This window comes from Rattus norvegicus, chromosome 11 (genome assembly GCF_021556685.1).
Source record: "Rattus norvegicus strain SHRSP/BbbUtx chromosome 11, alternate assembly SHRSP_T2T, whole genome shotgun sequence".
NCBI lineage: Eukaryota > Metazoa > Chordata > Mammalia > Rodentia > Muridae > Rattus > Rattus norvegicus.
Window position 1 is genome coordinate 53,421,530 of NC_141544.1, and position 24,168 is coordinate 53,445,697.

At 38.3% G+C, this 24,168-nt stretch overlaps 1 protein-coding gene and 1 long non-coding RNA gene across 6 annotated transcripts in view; one reads left to right on the forward strand and one right to left on the reverse strand.

The window, feature by feature from the left end:
• The first annotated feature begins 3,784 nt into the window (after window positions 1-3,784).
• Window positions 3,785-24,168, forward strand: part of Epha6 (Eph receptor A6) — a 962,116-nt gene continuing 941,732 nt past the window's right edge. The window contains 1 exon segment of the mRNA NM_001419529.1: window positions 3,785-4,538. Within this exon segment, the coding sequence (NP_001406458.1) occupies window positions 4,154-4,538 (385 nt within the window). The 5' untranslated portion in view covers window positions 3,785-4,153.
• On the reverse strand, window positions 10,446-23,379 carry LOC120095545 (uncharacterized). Of its 5 annotated transcripts, none has more exon segments than NR_190583.1 (6): window positions 10,446-10,596; window positions 18,686-18,784; window positions 19,253-19,383; window positions 21,850-21,966; window positions 22,286-22,393; window positions 23,143-23,379. It is a non-coding gene; the product is annotated as an uncharacterized LOC120095545 (long non-coding RNA).

Genomic DNA, 24,168 nt, shown 5'->3' on the forward strand with positions numbered 1-24,168 from the left:
ATGAATATGGGTATGATTCAAATCGACAAGTGCAGATAAATCAACATGAATATTGCATCTGGTTCTTTGAGCGGCCTATAATTTTGAAACTGTCACATGTCAGCAAATATAAAACACTGCCAAAAAAATCAAGGCAGAAGTGGATCTCTGTTTCCTGCAATCTCATCTAGTTCATATATGATACTCATGGCTGCGTTTTTCTAATTACTTCTTTTTATTTTATTGAAAACAGGATTTTTTTCTCACATAAATAAATATATCATGATTGTGATATTCCTTTCCTCTACTCCTCACCACCTCTGCTCCCATTTGGACCTACACCCTTCTGTCTCTTGTGAGAAAACAAACAGGCTTTTTAACATAAAACAAAAAGAACAAAAAACAAACAAACAAACAAACAAACAAAATCTTATCGAAGTTGGATATAGCAACAGAAGGAAAAGAGCCCAGGACAAGACAGAAGAAGCAGAGCTTGTTTTAACACTCGGGAAACTCATCAAAGCACTGAACTGGAATCCATGATCCATATGAGCTTTGTTTACATTGACTGAAAGCTCCTTATCTTGGCGTTCTCCTTCCCTTTGGATCGCTTCTTTTCCTTTCTTTTCTCTTCCCTTCTTTTCTTTTCTTTTTACCTTATTAAAATAATGAGTTTATTTCACATGTTTATTTTTGACTCGCTACCATTTCCACATCTGACTTCCAGTATTACCATGTCCTATAGATACTTGAAAACTAGTAAAGGGTGGAGTTCCATCCTTGAAAACTAAACAGGCATTTTAGACAACTCATTCTTGGCAATTGAGGTGGTTCTCTTCCCAAAGTGGAAGCCAAGTTCATTAATTATGTGGAGTATTGTTTTCGGATGACTGACCAGGAGGCTATTCAAGATCTCTGGCAACGGAAGAAGTCTCTTTAAGAAAATGGTTTAAACAGTTTGAAATATGTCTGTAATAGTTCATATCTGGCTGTCCTTCTTTATAATGCAAAGTGAGAACTTTCCCTGTGTCTCTCATACTTGGCCTCTTCTTCCACAGGGCTCATTGAACTCTAAGGGGAGGGGTTTTATAGAGACATTCGGAACAGTTTATGGCTGAGTATTCCAAGGCAGGTTTATTCAGCCAGTTATTTTTCCTCATACAAACTTGTTTACTCCTTAACTCTTCCCTGAGAGAAGAAAAGTAGGCATATGAACACCACCACCACCACCAACAAAACCTTTTTGAATGTACACAGGTTTGTATACTTTGTGTGGACATAAATGACCAGATTGTTTTATTACTATAAAGTTGGAATTAATAACCACAATCCAAATTATGACAAATTTACTCTTCTATTAGAGGAATGTCCTTAAGATTTCATTGATCAAATGTAAGAGACAGGACCAAAGTATTTCTAAACATAAGACGAGTGCTTAATCTTGTTATTTTTTTCTTAAAAAGTCAACATTAATACGACAGTTATGATCAATTGGTAATACGTATTCTGTGAAGCTCTATCATGGCTTATTTAAGGAAATAATGCAGAGATAAACCATTGGTATAGGAGAAGAGAAGCCTCAATTTAATCAATGGTTAGAGTTACTTTGAGGCTTCTGCTTTCTACATTCATTGCATTATGCTGGGAAATCGAGCGGAAGTCTTGGGAAATGACCCACAGCTTTGATATCTTTGTCCGTTCCTTTTTTTCCTTTTCATTTGAATCACTCCCATCTAATATGATTTGAAGTAAAGCTTCTTATGTTTTCACTGTTTATAATTAACTCGTTCAAATTCAAGATGGAAATTAAGCATGAAAACTTGGATTTAGATGTTCGTTTACTGTTCTTTTTTTTATTAATCATTCCATTCGTTTACATCTCACGTGATATCCTACTTCCCGGTTACTCCTTAGATGTTCGTTTACAAATACCATACTGATATTATGTTAATTTTTCCACTACTCGAATGTACAAAAGAATTATTATTTAGAATCCATCCACCATCATAGTCATTAAGCACTCTGAAAACATTAGTTAGACAGAATGCCGAGTGGTGTACTCGTGAAGATTTTTATTTTACACCTGAGTTAGTAAAGCAAATTGAATTTACAAGTACCTATGTCGTTAGTTAATATCAGTAACACTGGAAAAATGAGTAGTGAAATCAGATTACCCGACTGTAAACAGGGATATAGGAACTCCATCTTTGTAGGTGTGATTTGCATACATTTAAATTGGCATGCGCATCTTTGAAAACAAGATGGGTTTGAACTCATAATTAGCATGAAAGTGGCCACCAATCAGAAAGTGTCATTACACTCTGGGTCCCACTTGCATGTTGCATTACTCTTTTGGATTCTGGGCTTCCCTTGCTCCTCTCTCATTCCCTTCTGATTGACTGTAAGTCATGGACTGAAATCCTTTAACTAGGATGCGAGCCACAAACGCCACTGGGCAGCATGGGAATCCAAGGAAACCTTCTTTCATTTTCTAACATCCCTGCTAAAATTTTGACCCAACCTTAAGTTCCTGACATAACTATTCCCGACCTGAACCCATCAGAAAAATATCCTTCCAATCTGTACAAATTAGCTTCACTTTTCTCCAGTGTCATCACGAAAAAAAAAAAAAAATCCAATATCCCCTTCCTAGTGCCTTTGAAGACATTAAAAAAAATAAGAAAACCTTACTCAAGCTTGATAATTTGTTCCTCTTCAATAAAGAAAACGACAACGACGTTAACGAATCTATTACAGAAAATCCAACGCCACTGATGAGCGACTAACAAACATTCTAAGTTTAACCTGAAAACATCCTTCTGCTTTTTCTGCAGGTTTAGCCTCCTCTTTGCTCTTCCACCTGCTAGCAGTGGAGGAATTTTTGTTGTCTACTAACCCCCTCTAGCGCCGAATTGACTGCACCCGAGCCACAGCTGCTGCCAGACGGGAGATCGCGGGGCTCCACCGAGCTCAGCAGCGCTCTAGGGCCCTGCCCTCCACGCACCCTTTTCGGCCAGCAGCAGGGCTACAGCTTGGAGACTGCAGGTGGCAACATCCCTTCCTATCAGCTAGTCCTGTGCCTCGGTCCAGGGCGGGGTTCCACCAAGTAAGTAGCCAGTGAACCGGCTGAGGAGCGCCCCGACCTGGGAAACAGAGGGTGTTGAGAAGGGGCATCTCGAGCAAGGAGAGCGCACCGTCCGCCGCGCGCTGCCTTCGACTTAGCCACGCATCGCTCAGACCTTGGGCTGCTCCCAGCTTCTAGCCCGACGCCGCGGCGGAACAGCGGGCTATCCAGGCCCTTGGAAGCCGGGCACCAAAGCTGCTGTGATGATGCTAATGACCTCCAGGGCGAAGTCGCCACCTTCTGCGGATGCAAAGATCTGGGGGAACGGAGGCTCCGGGCACCAGTAGACTTCCAGCCCGCAGTGACTCCTCTCAATAACCTCTTCTCTCCCTATGCTTTCCAAGGATTCAGGACAGGAGAGGTGGCCGCAAATCTCGGTGGCCAAGTTTGGGAGGATGGCACTCAGACACGTCAGGGCTGACCACTACCTTCGCCAAGCTGTGCCCGGGGCCAGGAGCGCTGACCTGCGACCCTCACCCTTTCTGGTAGCAGAAATGTCTTGAAGGGAAAGGTGGTGTCCAGAACTGACAGCACATCGTTACATGGGGGAGGGGAGGGCGCAAGTGTTTTGGGGGACTAAGGTAGCTTCAGTGATATCCAATAAACCGCTGCTACGGCCGGGGGGCGGCGCAGATGCCGCCGAGTCGGTGGTCACGAAGCGACACTCAGCCCAGGCCACACAGTCAAGAGGCTGAGTGTTCAGTCCGCCCCTCCTTTGGACCACTTGAGATCCCGCTGAGCCTCGTTCTCGGGTTTCTGAGACACCAGACACAGGAAAGTTCTGGATGCCCAGGCTACCCTTGCAATCTGCTGTGCCTCCTCTGATCTGGGCTCTGCAAGTGCCCACTTGGGTCCAAAGAGGCACTTGGGTCCCCAGAACTGCACCTTCACTACCCGCCCGGATGTCCCTACCCACCCCCAGGAACCTCCTAGAGGCACCCTCCCCCGTCCACCATCCCCTCCCCCAAACTACAGCCTGAGCTCGCTCTTGCGCGCGCGCTCTCCTGGGCCCAAGTGAATAGTCCTAGCTCGAGCGGGACACGGTGGTGGATGCAATTCCCCTCGCCTCCAGCCGCCAGGAGCTCTCCGGCGGCGCAGGCAGCATCGTCCCCTCAAGCAGCCGCTCCTGCACCTGGGCAGCCTGGACCCTCGTGCCCTGCTCACGGGGCCTCGCGCGGGGGGCGCCCCGGGACTTCCCCTGCGGACCGGGTGGAGGAGGAAGAGGAGGAGGAAGAAGAAGAGGGCTTGGTTCAGGACCCCCACCCCACTAGGAACACCTGGCTTCGCTGCTGCGGCCACTTCTTTTTAAGGAGGAGAAGAGAACCAGCGAGAGCCATGGGGGGCTGCGAAGTCCGGGAATTTCTTTTGCAATTTGGTTTCTTCTTGCCCCTGCTGACAGCTTGGACCGGCGACTGCAGTCACGTCTCCAACCAAGGTAAGGGACAAACGGAAGGGTCGGAGGAGGAGGAAGGTGCCTTGAGTACACTTGTCCACTACTGCAGGGAACTTCTTCCCTGGGTTAGCTCCTCTGGACTTGGCCCCTGAGTTCTAGAGAGCCTTGATTAGACCACCCGGGACCAGCGTCCCTCGGGGGGCTTTGATCGCTTCTGTCTCGAATTCTTTCTGAAGCTCATAACATCCTCAGCACTTGGGGTCCTTCCTGGCAGCTGCCTGGTTGCTCCCACTTGCACAGTCTCAGTCTCCACCGGGGGTCTAGCTTCATGGCACAGACCTAACTGCTTCTTGGAGATCTTTCGCTAAAAGGCAACGTGTGGATTCTCCTCCACAGCAGCTTAAAAGAAAGGTCATGGCTCCCTCTTTAGCCTATACACCTGTAACCAATCATCAGTCTGTTTTCCTCCCGTAAAGACGGGTCGACCTTATCCTATCTTAGTTTCTGAACTCTACCATTCACTTCCTCGAATTATCTTGCAAGAACTGGGCAGACAACGTGTTAAATCTGAAATTCCAATTTATGACTATCCGGCTCATCGAGTCTAGTTGCCGAGCAATTTTCAGAGGACTTTATCAGTGGGTAGTGGTAACGGGAGGGTAACTACTGTGTGAGAAAACATGAGAAGCATGGAAAGTATTTGAGTATTTTCTGTTTTTCCACTCACTCATCCTTCCATGAGATGTATCCCTTTGGATCCCTGCTGTCAATGTTTAAAGGTATAAAAAAAAAATCACCTGCATGTTCTAAATTGATTTTACACTAGGTATCAAACAGCCATAAAAGTTTTCCAGCAGGTACCTGACTGGATGCTCTCACAGATACAGTAGGATCATCAGTATGTCACCTGTTAGCAAGGACTCTCTACGCAGACTTCAAATATAATACAGTTTTGATCAATTATATTCTCCATTTAATATGTAGGATATGTGTGCAATGGTCTAGAGAACATTTTCTGAAAGTACAAATAGAGGTCAGATCATAGTGTGCTTTGTGCAGGATAGGTAGGAGGTTGAGAGAAGGCAAGCCAAACGACGAAGGCTTACTTTTGTTATACTTGCATATGGCCTTATTATTTTATCAGGAAAGGAAATAATCTTTCAGAAACAGCATTCAGACATTCCTCTTTATAAACGACACTATTAGTATATTTTACTTATTACTTTTATCTCACAAAATGCAATCACAAATATTTATTTCCTTGGGAAGCACATATTATCCCTGTGAGTTTGACACATCATATAAGTGACGGCTATAATTCCATAATCTTCGACAGCAATATATCTTCAGACTGATTACCTCATTTGGACTTTTGGTAATAATTACCAGGAAGTAGTTTAGTTTACTACCCTGAAAATACAAAGACTCTTTAAAATAATATAAAATTATTTACTTGCCCTTTTATTTGGAAGGAAAACAATTTTAAGAATGACAATAGATGTTTTTAATACTGAAACTATCATCTATCGGAATTAAAAAATGTATGTGGTTTGAGATTCAAGTTTACTACAAAGTTTGAAGTGATTCCAGTCTGGATTTTTCTGAATAGTTAATGCCTCTAAATAATTATGTAAGTCAGCACGAATTCTAGGCCCTGGCTTGATTCGAACAAATAAAACATCCCCTGAACTAAAGCGCTATTCTACTGAAGCATGTCACATTATAATATATATATCTCAAATGCAAGAGCCTAGTCGTGGAGTTTTTTAACCTCTTAGATTTATTTTTTATTTTCTTCTTTGTCTTAATGAATTTTAATAATTTTTAACCTAAAGTAAATAGGAAATATCTGGAACTTATTGTTTGTTTCACTTAGCTTGACTTAATGGTTGGGAGTATTTCCCAGGTATCCTATCATTTAAATCCCAGGTTATTAGAGATTACCAAATAAAACTTTAAATTTGAGTTTGTAGTAATATAATAAAAATACAAGTATATACTTACTAGTACTCAAAAATAAAGTTGGATAAAATTTAGTTTGTTCTCCAATGCAAAATTTCAAAATATGATCACATTTTTATCAGTAATAAGCGTTATTAGCAATACTGTGATGATTAGAGACTTTGCCTGGCAAACTTAAGAGGATATTCTAATATTAAAATAATCATACAAATCAATAATAAATTATCAGCCTTCTATATACTACTCTTCGGAGTATTTCAGAGTAAGTTTCTGAACTTATAATTTCATAGAGACAGCAAATTGAACATTAACTAAATTGAATATTATCTGCAATGTAGAGTGTTACAGAATTATATGAACAGCACAAAATGATACAAGTAAAATTTGCATTTTATTATAATAGATATAAATATGTCAGATATGTGATTAATACTTAATTTTTAGCAAATACTTTTCACATTGCTCATGATTATATCAATCTTTTATCTTTGAAACCTGCTATTTTATATAGAGCAACTTTTCATTTTTCTATAACCTTCCTTCCTGATTAAGGACATTCACAAAATGAAATGTCATTGCTGTGTTTCTATTTTTACCAAATGATTATATATAAAATCCTTCATGGCTGAATACATTGGATTCACCCTCTGACCTCCTACCCCATCTTAAATCCTAAGCCAGGGTCAAACAATGGTGCTGACAAGAAGTGAACCACCTCCCACTTCAGATCAACCTAAGGGAAACCTCACTGTAGAGATGGCTTCCTGCCTTGAAACTGACTGTAGAGCTCTGTTCTGTAAAGACAAAATAAATCAGATTGCATCTTTCTTTCTACTACCATCACTCCATCGTCCTTTGAATCAATATGAAAGTAATGGTCCTTCCTACGTCACTTCATGTGATTAAGCAGAAAAATGATTTGAATTAGACTGTCGCTCACATGCCACTATTTTCTCTTGTTTTTTTTTTTTAAATCACATCATCTTCGTGGTATCAGCAATTTTTATTTTAAAACTTACATTTTAATCTCTGAATATATATAACCTTGCATCTACTTAATAGTGAATATAAAACCAAGCTTGCTTCATGTTTAAGTTAAGCAAGTATATCAATTATAGTGGTACTGGCCATCAGGGGTCTATTTATTCAAAGATTGCTCTCCTGAATGAGTTGATGCGTCTCTTGAGGTGCTCATGTTTATAAAAATAATCAATTGCACAGAAAATAATTCATTAAGTCGGCTTGTTTGGCTAGGTGAAACAGTGAATTTATTTTATTATCCCTAATGTAGCAAGACAATCCTGGACAAACTCAAGTATAAGGTAGTCATGGCACTAGTTGATTTTGTTAATTTATAAGTGATGGTAAAAAATTGGAAGTTGTGTGTAAAGATAAGTAAACATGTTAAAGCAGAAAATATCTGTATGAAAAGCAATGGTCTAACATTAGTTGTCCTGCAGTAAGAGATCATTCATGAATTGTTAAAAACAGAAGAAATTAGTTATTATAAAAGTTAGCTGAATTAAGGTGATTAGATAATTTGCAGACAATATGAAGTATCCTTCAAGATAGGTAAAGATCATTTTCACAGATGAACTATGGATGAGTATACAGAAGTCTGTGATGATTGCCACAAGTCCTCTTGTAATATATAACTATATACATACAACGTAGAAATTGACTTTGTTATAAATAGGAGGTCCAATCTGTTGTTGTTATTGATAACATCTGATATGGAAAGATAAAGTATTCTTTTACTGATTCCAGAGTGATCATCTGGTTCTGTAGATTGTTTGCTCTGGGTTAAAAATAAACTATATCGGAAAACTTAGGATTGCACAGAAACAGTGACTACCTCATTAAAGTTATGTCCTCTAAACTGAAAGAAACATAAATAAAAAGTATTACAAACTGGTATAGTGTATTGTCTATTTTATGCTAATTTCCTAATGGGTTAAATAATATTTTAAATATGCTCAATAAGATAACGTATAAGATTTTTGATCCAAAAGACCACACAACAAATCCTGTAGCTCTCTACAAATTTGTTCTCTCTCCTCGCCAGCCCCTCCCTCTCCTGGTCCCACACAAATATTTTCACTATATGTATCCATTTGTTGCAAATAGTAAAAGATTCTACTTAAAATTCAACATCACAACATTCATAGAAGTCTCCATCTCTTCTTGGCAGTCTAGACACTGTAGGCATCAATACAAATGGTTAAATAATGAAAATAATGGGATTCGGGTTTTTAAATAATATAAAATTGATTACATGTCTATAAAAATCAAATAAACTTAGAATATATAAATATATCATTATTTTTAAAAATAATGATGCAAAAAAAGTATCACTGTTTTCACTGCTATATCTTGAGCATTGCTTTTAGAATGTAAAGTTTAGTGATAGGCAAGATGGGTCAGGAATGGAGAGTGTATGCTGAAGGATGGGAGTCATTTGTAATTTCATATTCATAGTGCTTATGCGTCTGTCCACCTGGGCCACCTGCATGTACATACATGTATACATTCATACATGTACACATAATAAAAATAATAAATTAACAAAAATTCCCAGTTTCTAATAAAAGAGTAAATTACCAAATATAAAATTAAAAAAAAATAAAACAACACCTAAAAAGTAACTGTTAGATGGTGAAGAAACATTAGAGATGGGTAGGTATATTCTTTTCCCTCCATACAACCTAGGAAAATAATAATTAAAAAGCTCAAAACAGGATGGATCCCCACATCAGGAATTTCCTGGGTGGCCCTTCCTTCAGTCTCTGCTCCATTTTTTGTCCCTGTTCTTCCTTTGGACAAGAACATTTCTGGGTTAAAAACTTCCCTCAACTTTGTGCCTTTCCACTGGAGGTGATCTCTATAAGATCTATCTCCCCTTCTTGGCCTTAGAGGATAGATGTGGGATGGGGAATTTCTGGAAGGGTACCCAGGAAGTATGATACAATTTGAGTTGTAAACGAATGAATGATTAATAAAAAAAATTAAAAATGTTCCTAACCAAAAAAATATAAACTAATAAAAAGATTAATAAAAAATAACTCAGAACAAATTGGAGAAAGCAACAGAATAAAGAGTCATGGGACCACTGTGGTCCATTAAATGAGAGTTTTGAAAGGGCCTGTGTTCAGGTGACATTTAAGCCTCATTCTCAGGGAAGAGAAACAATTTGTTCGGGGTAAGGAGTAAATTAATACTAGAGGGAAATGATTTGTTTTGTTTTATTTTGGGTTTCTTTCATATTTTTTATTACTTTTATTGCTTTTACAGTCCAGTCATCAACCCCACCCCCCAGCGGCCAGCGTCTGCCCTCTGACTGTTCTTCACTCTATTTCTCTTCCCCCAACTCCCACCCACCCAATGCTATGACTCCCCACTCCCTGGAGCCTCAAGTCTCTTAGGGTTAGGTGCATCTTTTCTCATGGAGGGCAGACCAGGCAGTCCTCTGCTGTATATTTGTGTTGTGGGCGTAAAGACGTATATTCTTCATATATGAAAAACTGAGTCCAGTGTAACTGGAATTTACTGAGCCAAGAAAGGAATTGTGAAAGTATAGCTTGAAAAACAGTAAACAGACTTAATGGATGAAAAAAGTGAGACAGAGTGAGAAGCCACGCTCTAATATCATCTCAGGTAAAATAGACCATGGAGGATCTATCGTCTATCGCAAGAGCAAAGAGATAGCTGGAGGCTTGCAAGAGCCCAAGTAGCAATCTGGACTTTCGAGGGGATCGCTGTGACAGCCTGGCCCAGAACAGCGGAAATGGAGATGGGCAGCATGTAGAATTTGAAGAATTAGTTAATGGGAAAAGATTATTCCAACAGAGAAATAAATATGCATATTCAGCATCCCCATTGTAGTTTTCGAAATCTGAATTATATGTTGTATTATCTCCCATTTAGTGGGATTGCTTTGTGATTTTTCATAATCGATGGGTTAAGAGGAATCAAACAAAACCAAAATAGTTCACTCATTTCCCATTTATTTTCAGTTCAAACTGACTAACATAAAAGAACAATCACGAGACTAAGCAGCGCTCCTCCATGGCCTTGCAGCATCTCCTGCCTCCAGCTTCCCGCCCTGTTTGCGCTCCTGTCCTGATTTCATTCAATGGAACTGATATGGAAGAGTAAAAGAAATAACCTTTAAAAAAAGAATAATTATAAAATTAAGAATTTCCAAATAATAGCTATAATAAATAAAATGTATGCAAGAATAAATTAAATGTATACTTCCAGGTTAAATCATGTTGAATTATATTTGATGAGACCGAGGTTTTTCCTTCCATGTTTCTGCAACACTTGAGAATAACTAACAACTATGTAAATTAGATCTACAATTAGAGACTTTAAGTATAACAATTGTCTAAGGAGTGACATCTTTTGTAACTGAAATTTTATTATAGATATAATAAAGAGGCAAACAAAAGACCCTTCAGCAACATATCAAACAACGTAGAGATGTGAACAATGCTGAACGTGGCACTGTGTTTTTAGTTTGATTTATTTGTTTAGGATATTGCTCTCTTTGTAGCACAGGATGACCTAGAAATTTGTAGCTCAGACTCACCTTAGACTTGCCGCATTTCTACAAAATCAGCCTCTCAATACTGGAGTTATAGTAATGTATGACCTGGGGTAGGGGCTCCGAAAATAAGCTTTTTGGCTTCTTCTTGATATGACACATGGAACAAAATACTATGATCTATGGCTCTTCGTTTCTGAAAATATAACTATCTCTTAACGAAAAATAACATTAGTTAAAACTCATTATGGCAAATCCTTTCTATGGTCCATTTCTTTGAAATTGAAGTGTACTTAGATAGTGTTTACCTCGTGAAAGACAAGTTAAAATAATTAGACATCACTGTGTGTGAGGACTTAAAGCTGAGCAAATTGTGAGATCTGATTGCACAGAATCAAACCTGATTGTAACACATTCTTCATGAAAACATGGCTGTGTGCAGCGGTCTGCGTGTTCTCCTGTAAAATAAAGCCCCTGCTGGCCGTGAACACTTCAGAGCTCCAGCAGACTAAAGAAGGTTCACTATTATGTTGACTACTCTATATGCTCTGTTTAATCAAGGAATAGTTGTAAAGAGACCTTAATTTTTACTTAACAAACACAAACATTTGGCGTGTCATATCACCAGTATGGCAAATTACCTACCATGATTTAAAAATCAGTAAAACTTAGAATGCTCCAGTTTTATTGTGATTTTTTATGACTGTGCTAGAACTGCAGTCAGTGAGGGGACAGAGACTTCTTTTTTTTTTTTTTTTTGGAGCTGGGGACCAAACCCAGGGCCTTGCGCTTCCTAGGCAAGTGCTCTACCACTGAGCTAAATCCCCAACCCCAGGACAGAGACTTCTTGTCTTCCTCTATTGCTCTATAATAATTTCATTTTATAGATTCAACAAAATGTGGTCCATTAGGGTTATTAAAATAACATTTTGCTAGTTTGTTTAGTAAAAAAGTACAATTGTAAGAACATTCGTAGTATTCACTAGTTTATGGCCAGAAATCTATGGGCACAACTTTTTCTGGAAATTTTCAACGATCTTATTAGCTCAACGGTCGAATTGAAAGAATTTGAGCTAATGTTTTAAAGTTTTCAGTAGGTTTATTAAAGCTAAGGCATAGTTTCTATAAACTGCTACCAAGACATATAGTAGCTTTTTTATATATTTCTATTGTGAACTTCTAAAGTAATTATTTATTGACATGAATAGCAAGCTATAAATATGCAATCTGCTCAATGTTTGTTACTTAGATACGAACTATATGTTTCTTACATCTTGAGAAGCACAAGTATATCCTGCAACATTTCTGTTACTGTTCAAACATTTCTGTTCAAAAATAAGCACGCATTCAAATTTAAAATACACTATTGATGCTATGCCTCCCCACAATGTTGAGTCCAAGAACTACAAAATTTACAACCCAGTCCCAGACTTCAGAGAGGTTAAGATTCAACTAATCCTGGCTAGAGAGAAGACTCAGTGGTTAAGGGAACTTTCTGCTCTTACAGGAGACTGGAGTTCTGTTCTCAACACTCTATTGGTTAAAAAAATCCCCTCTATTTCTAGTTTCACGAGAACCAGCATCCTCTCCTGTCCTTTGCAGGGACTAGGGATGCATACACATAAGAGTTACAGCATTCACATACAGAAAATCAAATTAATCTAAATATTTACCCAATAAACTTATTTAAGCATCAACTTATAACACTAAGCCTGTGTATTTAATGGTGATGAAGCTCTGGACTCTTTAGAAAGATAAAATGTGCTCTTCTCAAAGATCCATAAGATAATATACGAAAGCAGTGAAAACAAGGAGACGATTAATACGCTGGGGATGACCATATATTCGGCATGAGCTGGGGACTATGTGAATAAAATGTGCCCTCACTCTGAGCCCATTGCCATCAAATCAGAGAGATGTTCAGGCATCAGTGCCCTATAGATGGGCCATAAGAAGGGATATAAATAAACAAATAACATGCTTTTGCAAGCACAGGATGTGGCTGTGACTCACTGATCAGAACATGTCACTTTCAGTATCTGAAATAGATAATGAGGCTGGAACTTTCATGGGGATCACAGTTTTTAAGTAATTTTGAAGTATCTTGTCTGCATTTGAAGACTGAACCTCACTGTACAGTTAAAGTGGAGCCATTACCATGTAGATTGTTCTATGGCTTAGCCCGAGTGTGCAGCTGATTACTGTACGGTTAGATTTGACTTTTCCTTAAACTTTTAGATCCGACTTTTCACGGCTTTTATATTTAATTCTAAGACTGACTATAGAATACAAAACACATTTTTTAAAAATTTTTCACAAATGACATGTATAGCTGGCTGTTGATGGCTTATCTTTGCATGAATACAAAAGTAGCAATATCTGAATTGTTTTCCATGATAGCAAATATATGAATAAGATGTTTCTTTAGTGCTGGGGGATGCCTGCATGGAAAAGTCCTTTCTGAACAAGTATGAACACTTTATGTTTAAGGTCCCCAGAATCCATGTATAGTCTGTTTCTGTTTCTCATGCATCTGTAACTCCACTGCTAGGAACAAGAGATAAGAAGACCATGAGTCTCACTTGTCAGAGAGCTCCAGGTTCCATGGGATCTGTTGAGAAAAATAAGGATGGTAGGAAGAATGGAAAGAGTGAGGAAAACTAAGGGAGTGAAGAAAAAACTATGAAGAACAATAAAGAAAGTTATCTCAATATCAACACACATTTGTCCACATACACACATGTACACAGCATACACATGCATACACCCACATGTACACACACACACACACACACACACACACACCACAGGATGAGAGAGAGAGAGAGAGGAGAGAGAGAGAGAGAGAGAGAGGAGAGAGAGAGAGAGAGAGAGAGAGAGAGAGAGAGAGAGAGAGAGAGAGAGAGAAACTTCAAGAGCCAGGGATGGTTGTTTAAATGAGTAAACCTGCTGTTTTGGGGAGCAGAGGCACAGTACTGCCAGACCTGGTTACAGAGATGATCCTGTCTCAAAACAAACGAACAAACAAACGTTTCTTCAAACTCCTGTCACCAATCTTCATGTCTTCTTTTCCTACTTCATGGTTACTTCTTCCTTCCTAACTTTGTTAAGACTTTAGTTTTTAGCAGTGCTTTAGAAGGTTGGATTTGCAGGTATAGTCTAAATATTTTCTTTTGGAAGTTTACTTACCATTTGATAGATTCTGTATTTTGTATTTGAAAAAATATGCCTTTAGAAGCACGTAGAAGTAAAAATTGCTGCCAGAACTTGGTATTTTTGAACAGAAGAAATCAACTGCAGATTACCCATGATTAGCTTCTGACATTTAGATTTGTACATTTAGAATGTCAAAAAGCACGGAAAACTCCTAATCTACCTTTTAAATTATAATAATATTCCTTATTTTCTAACATTTCCAGTATTATACTATCTTTATTTTTTCATAAAAATATTTTTCTAAATAATAAAATTTATTATAGACTTTTTTCATATACATGATAGATATAAATAATTAATTGTAAAACAACATGTATCTTATTAAGGCAGATGAATATGCAAGCTTCTATGTTTGTTCATGTAACTAGACTTTGCTGAGTTGAAGTTTTCAGAGTATTGACACTTTAAATTTAAACATTTACTGTATACTCTTATGCACACACAATTATAGAAACAGCCCTCTCCCCGACAATGGTCTCACCTTTCAAATGCACCCTAGCCTCAGTTAAAAGTTCTTTTTTTGATGTAGCTGAAGAATCCAGGAAACATTGAGCCTGAAAAACTGAGGACAAACAGCCAATTTCCACCTCACTACATTTGACATTGCATGGCCTGTTGTCCAACTCTTTTTTTTTTTCATGCAGTTTGCAACATTAGTCATCAACTGTCTCTTGAAAATATGAATGTGTTCTAGGCCAAAGCAAAAGGAAGGTGCAGTTCATACAATTTGGCCATTTTTTTTTCGGAGCTGGGGACTGAACCCAGGGCCTTGCGCTTGCTAGGCAAGCGCTCTACCACTGAGCCAAATCCCCAACCCCTACTTTGGCCATTTTTTAAATCTCTGTTCTGAAATTGAAATGATTACGAAAGTTCAGATTTTAGGTTCCCATTCTTTTTTTTTCTCCATCTTTATTAAATTGGGTATTTCTTATTTACATTTACACTTGGTGGATGTTTAACATTCATCTCAGCAATCCCTTCAGTTGGTTGGTGATGGTTTCATTTTTGTATTATTCTCTGACTACCAACAGTGATGGCTTCTGAATAGAAACTGAATGATTCTCCTATTAGACACTTTTATTCCTATTGAGATACGCTTCTGAAGACCTATGCTCACATTGTCGTATAGGTAATAGAAGTGAAATGTCCATTTGCCAGTCACCAAATACCAGTAGCTTATGTGTGAATGTCAGTTCTTTGTGAGAGGTCAGTGACAGCCAGTAAAACTTATTCTTAGGAGGGGTTACATCTTATCAGTTTAAATCTGAATCGACTCAAATCCACTTATCTAACAGCCCAGGAAGAAGAATGGCTACCTGCTTGATTAATATTTGTAGGAAAGAAGAAGAAAGGTAGGCTTAAGCCCAGTTGAAATGCTTATTACAGAATCCAGATTATAGATTATGGATGAAACAAAAGCATGCTTATATGCCTCTTTGGTGTAATAACATACTGCTCTCAAGCCAATATTCTGCATATTGAAAAGATAAAAAGGTGACCCAAACCATAACAAATCTCACAATTCCTCACCCAGACCTGCCAACTGGGATTTCTGTGTCCAGTTTTACTCCTAACGCTGTCCAGCTGAGCAAGCTGTCCTTGCGAGGAAATGCATCAACATGGCTGAAAGAAGTTTTGAGAATTTAAGTAGGAATTTAAGATAACTTTCCATAGAAAAGTTAGTGTCATTTGCTAGACATCATTACTTGAGAATCTGTATGCTGGGGCACATTACAGTTCCACAGAGTGATCTGTATTGGTCTTGTTCTCAGTTAAGTGTCCAAGGCTTTTGTCTCCCTTGCAGGAGATTGGACCTAAAGCCTCTCTTTTGCATAATTATGCCACTGAACTATACTGCAGTGCATTTTTCTGATGTGTGATGTGTTTTTTTCTGGTGTTTAATGTGTAGCAATCTTTTTCCTATCATTTAGTTCATTTTCTTCATATATTACAGCTTTGGGTTAATGTATTACGCCTCAGCGTGTGCCCCGACGGCAAGCATTTCTTTTCGTGTTACATTCTAGAAACCAATTAAGCAGAATGTTGAAAAATATCCGTACAGTTGAATTTATTACTTTCCACTTTTATGAATTTAGTTTTTTTTAAATGGCAAGAAAAAGACAGGGGAAGATTTATTTGCCTGTAAATAAGCATTTTAGGTTGGAGTCATATTTATGAAATGACAAATTTGGAATCAAATTATATAATCTGAGATGGGAGGAACTTCTGAGAGATGACTTCATTTGTCTGAAATAATTTTTGAATGATGCTTTCTACATAGATGAAAGTGGCCACGTTTTTTTGTTTTTTTGTTTTTTGTTTTTTTGTTTTTTTTGTTTTTTGTTTTTTTTGGAGCTGAGGACCGAACCCAGGGCCTTGCGCTTGCTAGGCAAGCGCTCTACCACTGAGCTAAATCCCCAACCCCCACGTTTTTCTTTTTAGAGTAGTTGGGGAAATCTGTGTTGTTGTTAAAAAGATTATTGAAGTAGACAAGAGAATAATGAAAGAAGCCTTGTAACAGAGTGAGTCTGATGGAGACTAGCCAAGGAGACAGTATTAAGAGGATGGTTAGGATTGCCATATTTGAGACAGGGATTTGTGGGGGAGGGCTCCTGTACTTTTATCTGCTGTCCCCACCACAATGATCATCAGAATAGCAGCATTATGTTACACTCTGACACCCCCACAAAGATATCTAAGGACATCACAACTATAGCTTAGTGATACTTTTCATTTTTTATTTCCTTTTTTCTTTTTTATTAATCATTCCATTCATTTACATCTCAATTGATCACCCACTTCCTTTAGCCTCTATGTGGGTGATTCCCCCACTAACCCATCCTGTCCCTCTCTGCCACTCCAGCCTCCTCCTATACTGGGGCATCATAAGGACTAGACTTTGTCCTGCTTGGGAACTCAAACCTGCTGCTGGGTCAGGAATTTTGGTTTTATCTGGTCCAATGTCCCTAATTTCCCTACAGAAAGGAGCATGCATCTACTTAATGTGACAACAACCTCCGAGGAAATTTACAGAGGTCAACGAAATTGGGTCGGAAAACAGATTTCCGTACACTCTCATTAGCAGGCTCTGCTCATTGATTATACTCCCCTTTTATATCTAGGTGTTGGGAATGATCCTAGCTTAAATTTAGAGTGCTGTATAAGAGGGCACACGAGGCCTGCTGACCAAACACCACACCTTTCTTGCTGCGTTGACAATGTTATTTCACAAGAATATTTAGCAATTTCTATTAAAAGTTATGGTATCCATAGATTTTTTTAACTGTTAGGGATTATGGAAGATTTGTTTTATATTGTTCACATATTATAGAAAAAAGGGGTACAATTATGGTGTGTTCTTATATTTGTAGAGGGGAATATAGTCCTTGGTTGCTATTCTGCTCAACTATTGATAATTTTAAGCATTTTACATTCGATAATTTAAGAGATCTACTTCTCAAAACAGTATGGATAGGAGTCGAGAGTGTAAACCAGTTGGTGCTGGAAGCACAAACATGAGGCCATGAATTTGGATCACCAGTGTAAAAGTTAGGTGTGGAGACGTGTCCATAACCTGAGCACTGAGACAAGAGAATTCTAGGGAAACACTGGCAAGACAGTTCCAGCACAATCATCAGGCTCCAGGTTCAGCTGAGAGACTCCACATATAAGGTAGAAGAATGATTGAGAAGGAGACACAGCACAGGTCCTGGCTTCTACATGCATAGATGTGTATAAGCACACACACATGAAAACACACGGAATCTATGCAGTAGATAAAGTGTCTTCCAAATTCATGTGGCTAGGAATAATCTGAAATTCTTGTCGCTTTGTTATTACAACATTCTAATTTGAGGACTTAAATCTTTATAGAGCACCCAGTGTGGCATACAGGAAGTGGGAGCAGTTTTGAATCAAATTTTGTCCTTTAATTGAAGTTAATGATTTACGCCTACAATTTGAAAGTAGTTTACATGATTGTCCCAGGTCCTCTGTTGCTTCCTCTCTTGGTTTTGGTGCCTGTGCAGATGGCAGATGTGGGGCTGAGAGGAAGAGAGAGGTGGGAGAGGGAAGGGACCAGTATAACTTAGGTTACTTTACCTACAGTGTTATGTTCTTTCCTTACTAGATTACAGCCAGTGTTGTGAAAAGAGCCATAACTTTAAGACTGTGCTTTTCTAGTGATATATATATATATGTGTGTGTGTGTGTGTGTGTGTATGTGTATATATATATGTGTGTGTATATATGTGTATATATGTGTGTGTGTATATATGTGTATATATATGTGTGTGTGTATATGTGTATATATATATATATGTGTGTGTGTGTGTATATATATATATATATATATATATATATATCAGAATTTTGAAATATATCCTGTGTAAGTCTGCTATACAGGGAAAATCAATCATAATGTACACTGGAACATGTACTGGGTAGTGCCTGTCTCTGTACTTACAGGGACGGATTCACTGAAACCCAGCAGCATCTTTTCCACTCAGCAGCCACTCTTTACGTGTACTCGTGAAAACACATCCACAATGGAGGGTTTGAACAACTAGGAAAGGAAATAAAAAACCAAATTATTTCTGACTATCCATATTGATTTTATTCTACCACTTTATCATGTTTTAAGATCAAATTTAAGTAAGATAAAAAAATCTGTACTTATTTTGCTAATGCAGTTTTCATCAACAATAATTTATGTGGAAGTTAATCAAGCAAATTAATAACCAGAAAGAACTAGATGAGAAAGAAAATTTCACACAACTGCTAGAATTTACAAAATGCAAAGAAATTAAATTATTGAGTATTTTAATGTCTTATTGTAAATTCTGTCAGTATTTAAAAACCAATTTTAAAACTCAGGCACTTATATTATTGATCTATATTAGAAGAGACAAATTATTTTCAAAACCCTCTTTACAAAGTTAGTTTTCCTGAATTATATAAATTTGAGGTTTTACAAAAGCCAACGTTAGTAGTTACAATTTTAAGCAATATTGTCCTTTTAATGCCATCTTACCTGTGGGTAATATTATATTTTCCAGTGGAAAGGCCATTTGGCACATATATTTTTCTCTGCTGGTCATATTTATACTACACTTGATCTTAGCCAAAAGGCCGAGAAGCGATTGGTGGTCATATTTATAACAACTGTTGGATAGATTAAAACTGTTAAGTACTGCATCTGCATAATCCATCTTGATTAAGGGTATACAGATATATATCTATAAAATACATATAATATATATATATATATATGACTTACTATAAAATGTTTTCCAATGACAGGTTTATGAGGCAGATTCCAAATAATTGGATTAGTATGGCTGAGATACTATTTAGAACATTCATTTTTCATAATGATGGAGAGGTCTGTACCAGTTCTTCTAAATATATACCATGGCTACTACCTTGGTGGCTTTGAGAGACTCCCAGTGGTGGGAGCAGATGTGTGCTTGACTCTTTTCACTGGTCTTGGTGCCCTTTTCTTCCTCTTGTGTTGCTTTCTTCTCTCAGACTTTATCCATATATAGGATAGTCATGTATTTCTTCCCTCATTCCTTAATTTTTCAAAGTTACTCTTCAAGTGATGGTAGTGATATGTGAATAATGCTTTGGAACAAATAGTTTAGGACATTAATATTCAACTAGGATGGACTAATTCACTGAAATCATGAGGGAAACGTGTAAAAGCTTAAAGGAGTGATATATGTGGTTCTTAGGAAGGCACCAGGAGGATTAATTAAGTTAGCTGGCTAAAATTTTCTTTTTCTCTGTGGCCTTGAGCAAATATTCTAAGTCTTCAAGCCACAGTTTGCACCTTGGTAAGATACTGACAGTCCTTGGAGGCTCTATTTTATAGGGCTGTAGTAGTGATGGAATATTGTTTGTCAAAATGTTTTGAACATTGCCAAGTACAGCCCAATTGTATTAGCTCATTTGGTTTCAGAGCTGTGCTAGAACATCTTCACACACTGTCGATCAAGACATTTAATCATTCATTCGGCATTTACTGAACAAACATTAATTGAATTCCAGAAACTGTGATTCATGTTAGCATTAAACAGGGAGCCATTCAGTCAAAAAAGGAGGAAAAAGAACTGAAGACTGGAGGGTAGGCAGTACAGAGGAGGAGTTGCTATGACGTGTGCTCAGGCTAGCTCCACCACACCTATTGACAAGGTGCCTGGCTCTGTGCTACCAAGGTAATGTACTGTCTTGGTTATGAAAGTAAATGAGGTAAAATGGAAAGAGACAGGGAAGTCAATTGTACATGGATTATACACACAAATTAACTTTACCTGAGGTGGTAGCAATGTTATTGAACTGTAACCATAATCTATGAAAGTATCTGAATGTATAGTCTTAGGCAGACATTATCACATCTCACTTTTGTAAATGAAGGGAGTGAGGCACTGAAAATTTGAGAGAATTAAAGAAGACTGTCTGTCTTAGTTACAGTTGTATTGCTGTGAAGAAACACCATGAACAAGGCAAGTTTTAAGGGAAAGTATTTAATTGGGGACTTGCTTAGAGTTTTGGAGGGCTAGTAAATAATTATCACATTGGGAAGCAGATGGACATGGTGCTAGAGCAGAAGTGGAGAGCTTTACATCCTGATCTGCAGGAAACAGAGAGGTAGGGAATGAGGAAGGGGAGGGGGATTGAGAGATTGATTGATGGACTGACTGACTGACTGATTGATTGATTGATTGATTGTTGATTGAGCGGGCCTGGTATGTGCTTTTGAAAGTTTAAACCTAACCCTCAGGGACATACTTCTTTCAATAAGGCCTTACATCTTCCAGAAAGGTCACGTTTCCTCCAACAAGGTCATACATCCTTCAACCAGAACACACTTCTTCTAACAAGAACATAATTTCTCCAACAAGAACCTACTTCCTCCAACAAGGACACATTTCCTCCAGCAAGGTCACAGTTCCTTCAACAAGCACATAATTCCTTTAACAAGGACACATTTCCTCCAACAAGGTCACACTTCTTCCAACAAGGACACACATTCTCCAAGGACACACCTCCTCCAACAAGGACATACCTTCTAAACAGTTCATCAGCTGGGGATTGAGCATGCAAATAAATGAACCTAAGAAAATCATTCTAAATCCAACCATCACACCTTCTGATAGGACAAAAAATATTTAAGAAGATATTGTGTAGTTATATAATTTGTACAAAAGGAGGTGAATGAAAAATGAAAATAATTGATATATTGGTCAGGAAGTAGAGGGGGCTATTCATAACTGCTCTCTCACAGAAGATATAGATATACTCTGAGTAATAAAGTTGTAGCCTAACAAATGAAAAGACTCCTTTAGTGGAAAGGAATGTTTCACAAACACAGAGAGGAAAGAAATAATCTAATAATTGAAATTCAGTATGTCAATTGCTCACTAGTAATCACATGCACAGTTTTTTTCTTTCTTAAATTTACTATAAATTGCAGATTAGATTATATAGAGACTAATCTTCAGAGAAGATTGTATCTGAAAAACATGGTTTATAATGGAGAAGTGTCAAACTTGAAGCATTTTTCAAAAAGGAGGAAAGCTGTTGTTGTAAAAATATAGAAAATAAAAAAGTATAGTTGTCTTTTACCTTGCTAGCTTCAGCACCGCAGTGTCCCAAGATGTCTGCTGGATATCTTGCCAGAAGCACACATTCCAATTCCTCGGCAGCACAGACCAGCTGCCCCACACTCCATTACACTTAAATCTGTAAATACACAGAGCAGAGTCTTAACATCACCTGCCATGGCTTCTTGCCCTCTCCCTCCTGTCTCTTCTTTTCTGTTCTAGTCTCCTCCTCTTCCTTCAAACTTCTTTCCTGCCCATCCTTCCTTCTCCTCCAATGACAGGCCTCCTTCTATCCTGTACTTGCCCCTCACCTGTATTTTACAAATTCAATGGGGAGAAGGTTCTGGAGAGGTCACTTGGCAGCTGTCCTTGGGGTAGTAGAATTAGCATCAAAATATAGATAACACCAGGACAAACCACAACAGAAAGTGAAACTGGGTGTTGTGATACACACTTACCAAGTCAAGAGAAGCTCAACATCAACGTCCACCTGAGAGGTCCTTCAAAAACTCTACAGTCAGTTTTGAATGCTCAGTCAGTAAACTGTATGGAATACGTGAGACTGCCTAAAATGAAAGTGTGACATTAAAAGGTAGAAAAGGCAATTTCAAGAAATGCATAGAGAGAAAGGGGCTAGCTTACATGTAGAAGGGTCTGGATGAAGCAGGATTTGGAGGGAGGTAAAACTGATGCAATCTTAATTAATCCTAAATTAACTTTTACTCAACTTTCATTTTTACCTTTCTTTCCTGTTGATGAAATATCCTGCCATTAGCAACTAAGTAGGAAAAAAGTATTTCTTCCACTCACAGTTCTAGGTAACAATCAATGGGGATAAAGAAGTCAGCATAGGAGAAGCCTGAGAAAACTGGTCAGATGACAACATAGCAGTGTATTAATGGATTCCTCCTAAGGCTCACCTCACTTTCTCCTCCCATTCCATCCAGCGCCCAGCCTATGAAATGGTGTTGTTGTTTTCAGGGTGGGCCTTCCCTCTTTAATTAATTCAACTAGAAAACTCCTCACAGCATGTCTATATGCCAACTTAATCCAGACAATTACTCATTTAGATTCTCTTTCCAGGTGTTTCTTTATTGTGTCAAGAGGACAATTAAAACTTAGCAAATTAACTCCATTCCTTGTCATCTTGACATACAGGTACATCACTTTAATCTATAGCCATCCGTCTCATGCTCATGTAATAGTGTAATATATAGTCCGACTATAAGTCCTCATAACCTTTAAACATTCTAACCCTTTAAATGTCCAAAATCTCATAAATGTTACTCTAAAAATTTAAAAGTTACATACTCACAATATGTCGTGGCACAAGTAAGCATTCATAGTCCAAAAGCAAGGATCATGGAAAAGTTCAGAGCAATCAGATCAAACCTAAATCAAATTCCAACACAGAAAACACAAAATTCTGTAGTTTCATGTCAGGTATCCGGGGCTTATGATAAAATCAGTCAGGCTCTTGAATTGCACACAACCGTCCAGATCTACCTGCAGCATACGTAGACTCTCTTCAGCTGTCCATGAAGAGTATGCTGACATCTCCAGTGTTCTAGAATCTGCATTTCATTTCTGCATTCTAGAATCTTTCATTTTCATTTCTACAAAATAAACTAGCCATTCCCGTTAATTCTAATCTCACATATGTAATCTAGACACAGGAGGTATGTAGGAAATTCTTGCTAAAATATCACATAACAGGCCATTGCCCAGTTTCCTACAGAGTCCCTACCCCCACCTATGAAACCTCATTATCTCAGACTGCTACAGTCTGTTTTTTGATCACTTCCACCTTTCAGTGTCTCCCAGGGCTGGCCAATTATTCTCTGACAATGAGCTTACAAGTGTTTCTACTCCAAAGTTACAAACTCTCCCATGTTTCTTCTACAGAACCGGTCCAAAGGCTTAAAAGCCACACAATCAGGTTTATTAAAGCAATGACCCCACTTCTTATCTGTCTTAGTTATCATTCCCATGGCTGTAGTAAAATACCCTAACAAGAACAACTTGAGGAAGGGAAGAGGTACTCATGTCCCGGTTCTAGGTAACATTCTATCGTGGCAGAGCAGTCAGCAGTAACTGACTGGGAGACTTTCAGATTACATCTGCAGTCAGAGCAAGGGAGAAGTGACGCCTCCCATTGTATCTCAGCTAGCTTTCTACGTAATGTGCATGCTGCCCTTAGTTGGAGCAGATCTGTTTTCCTCAGTTACTATAATCAAGATAATCCCACAGCTGCCTTAGCGGCCCTTGTCATGTTATTTTAGATTCTATCAAGTTGACAATTAAAGCAAGATCATCACAGGTTTTCTTTCCCTGGTAGGAT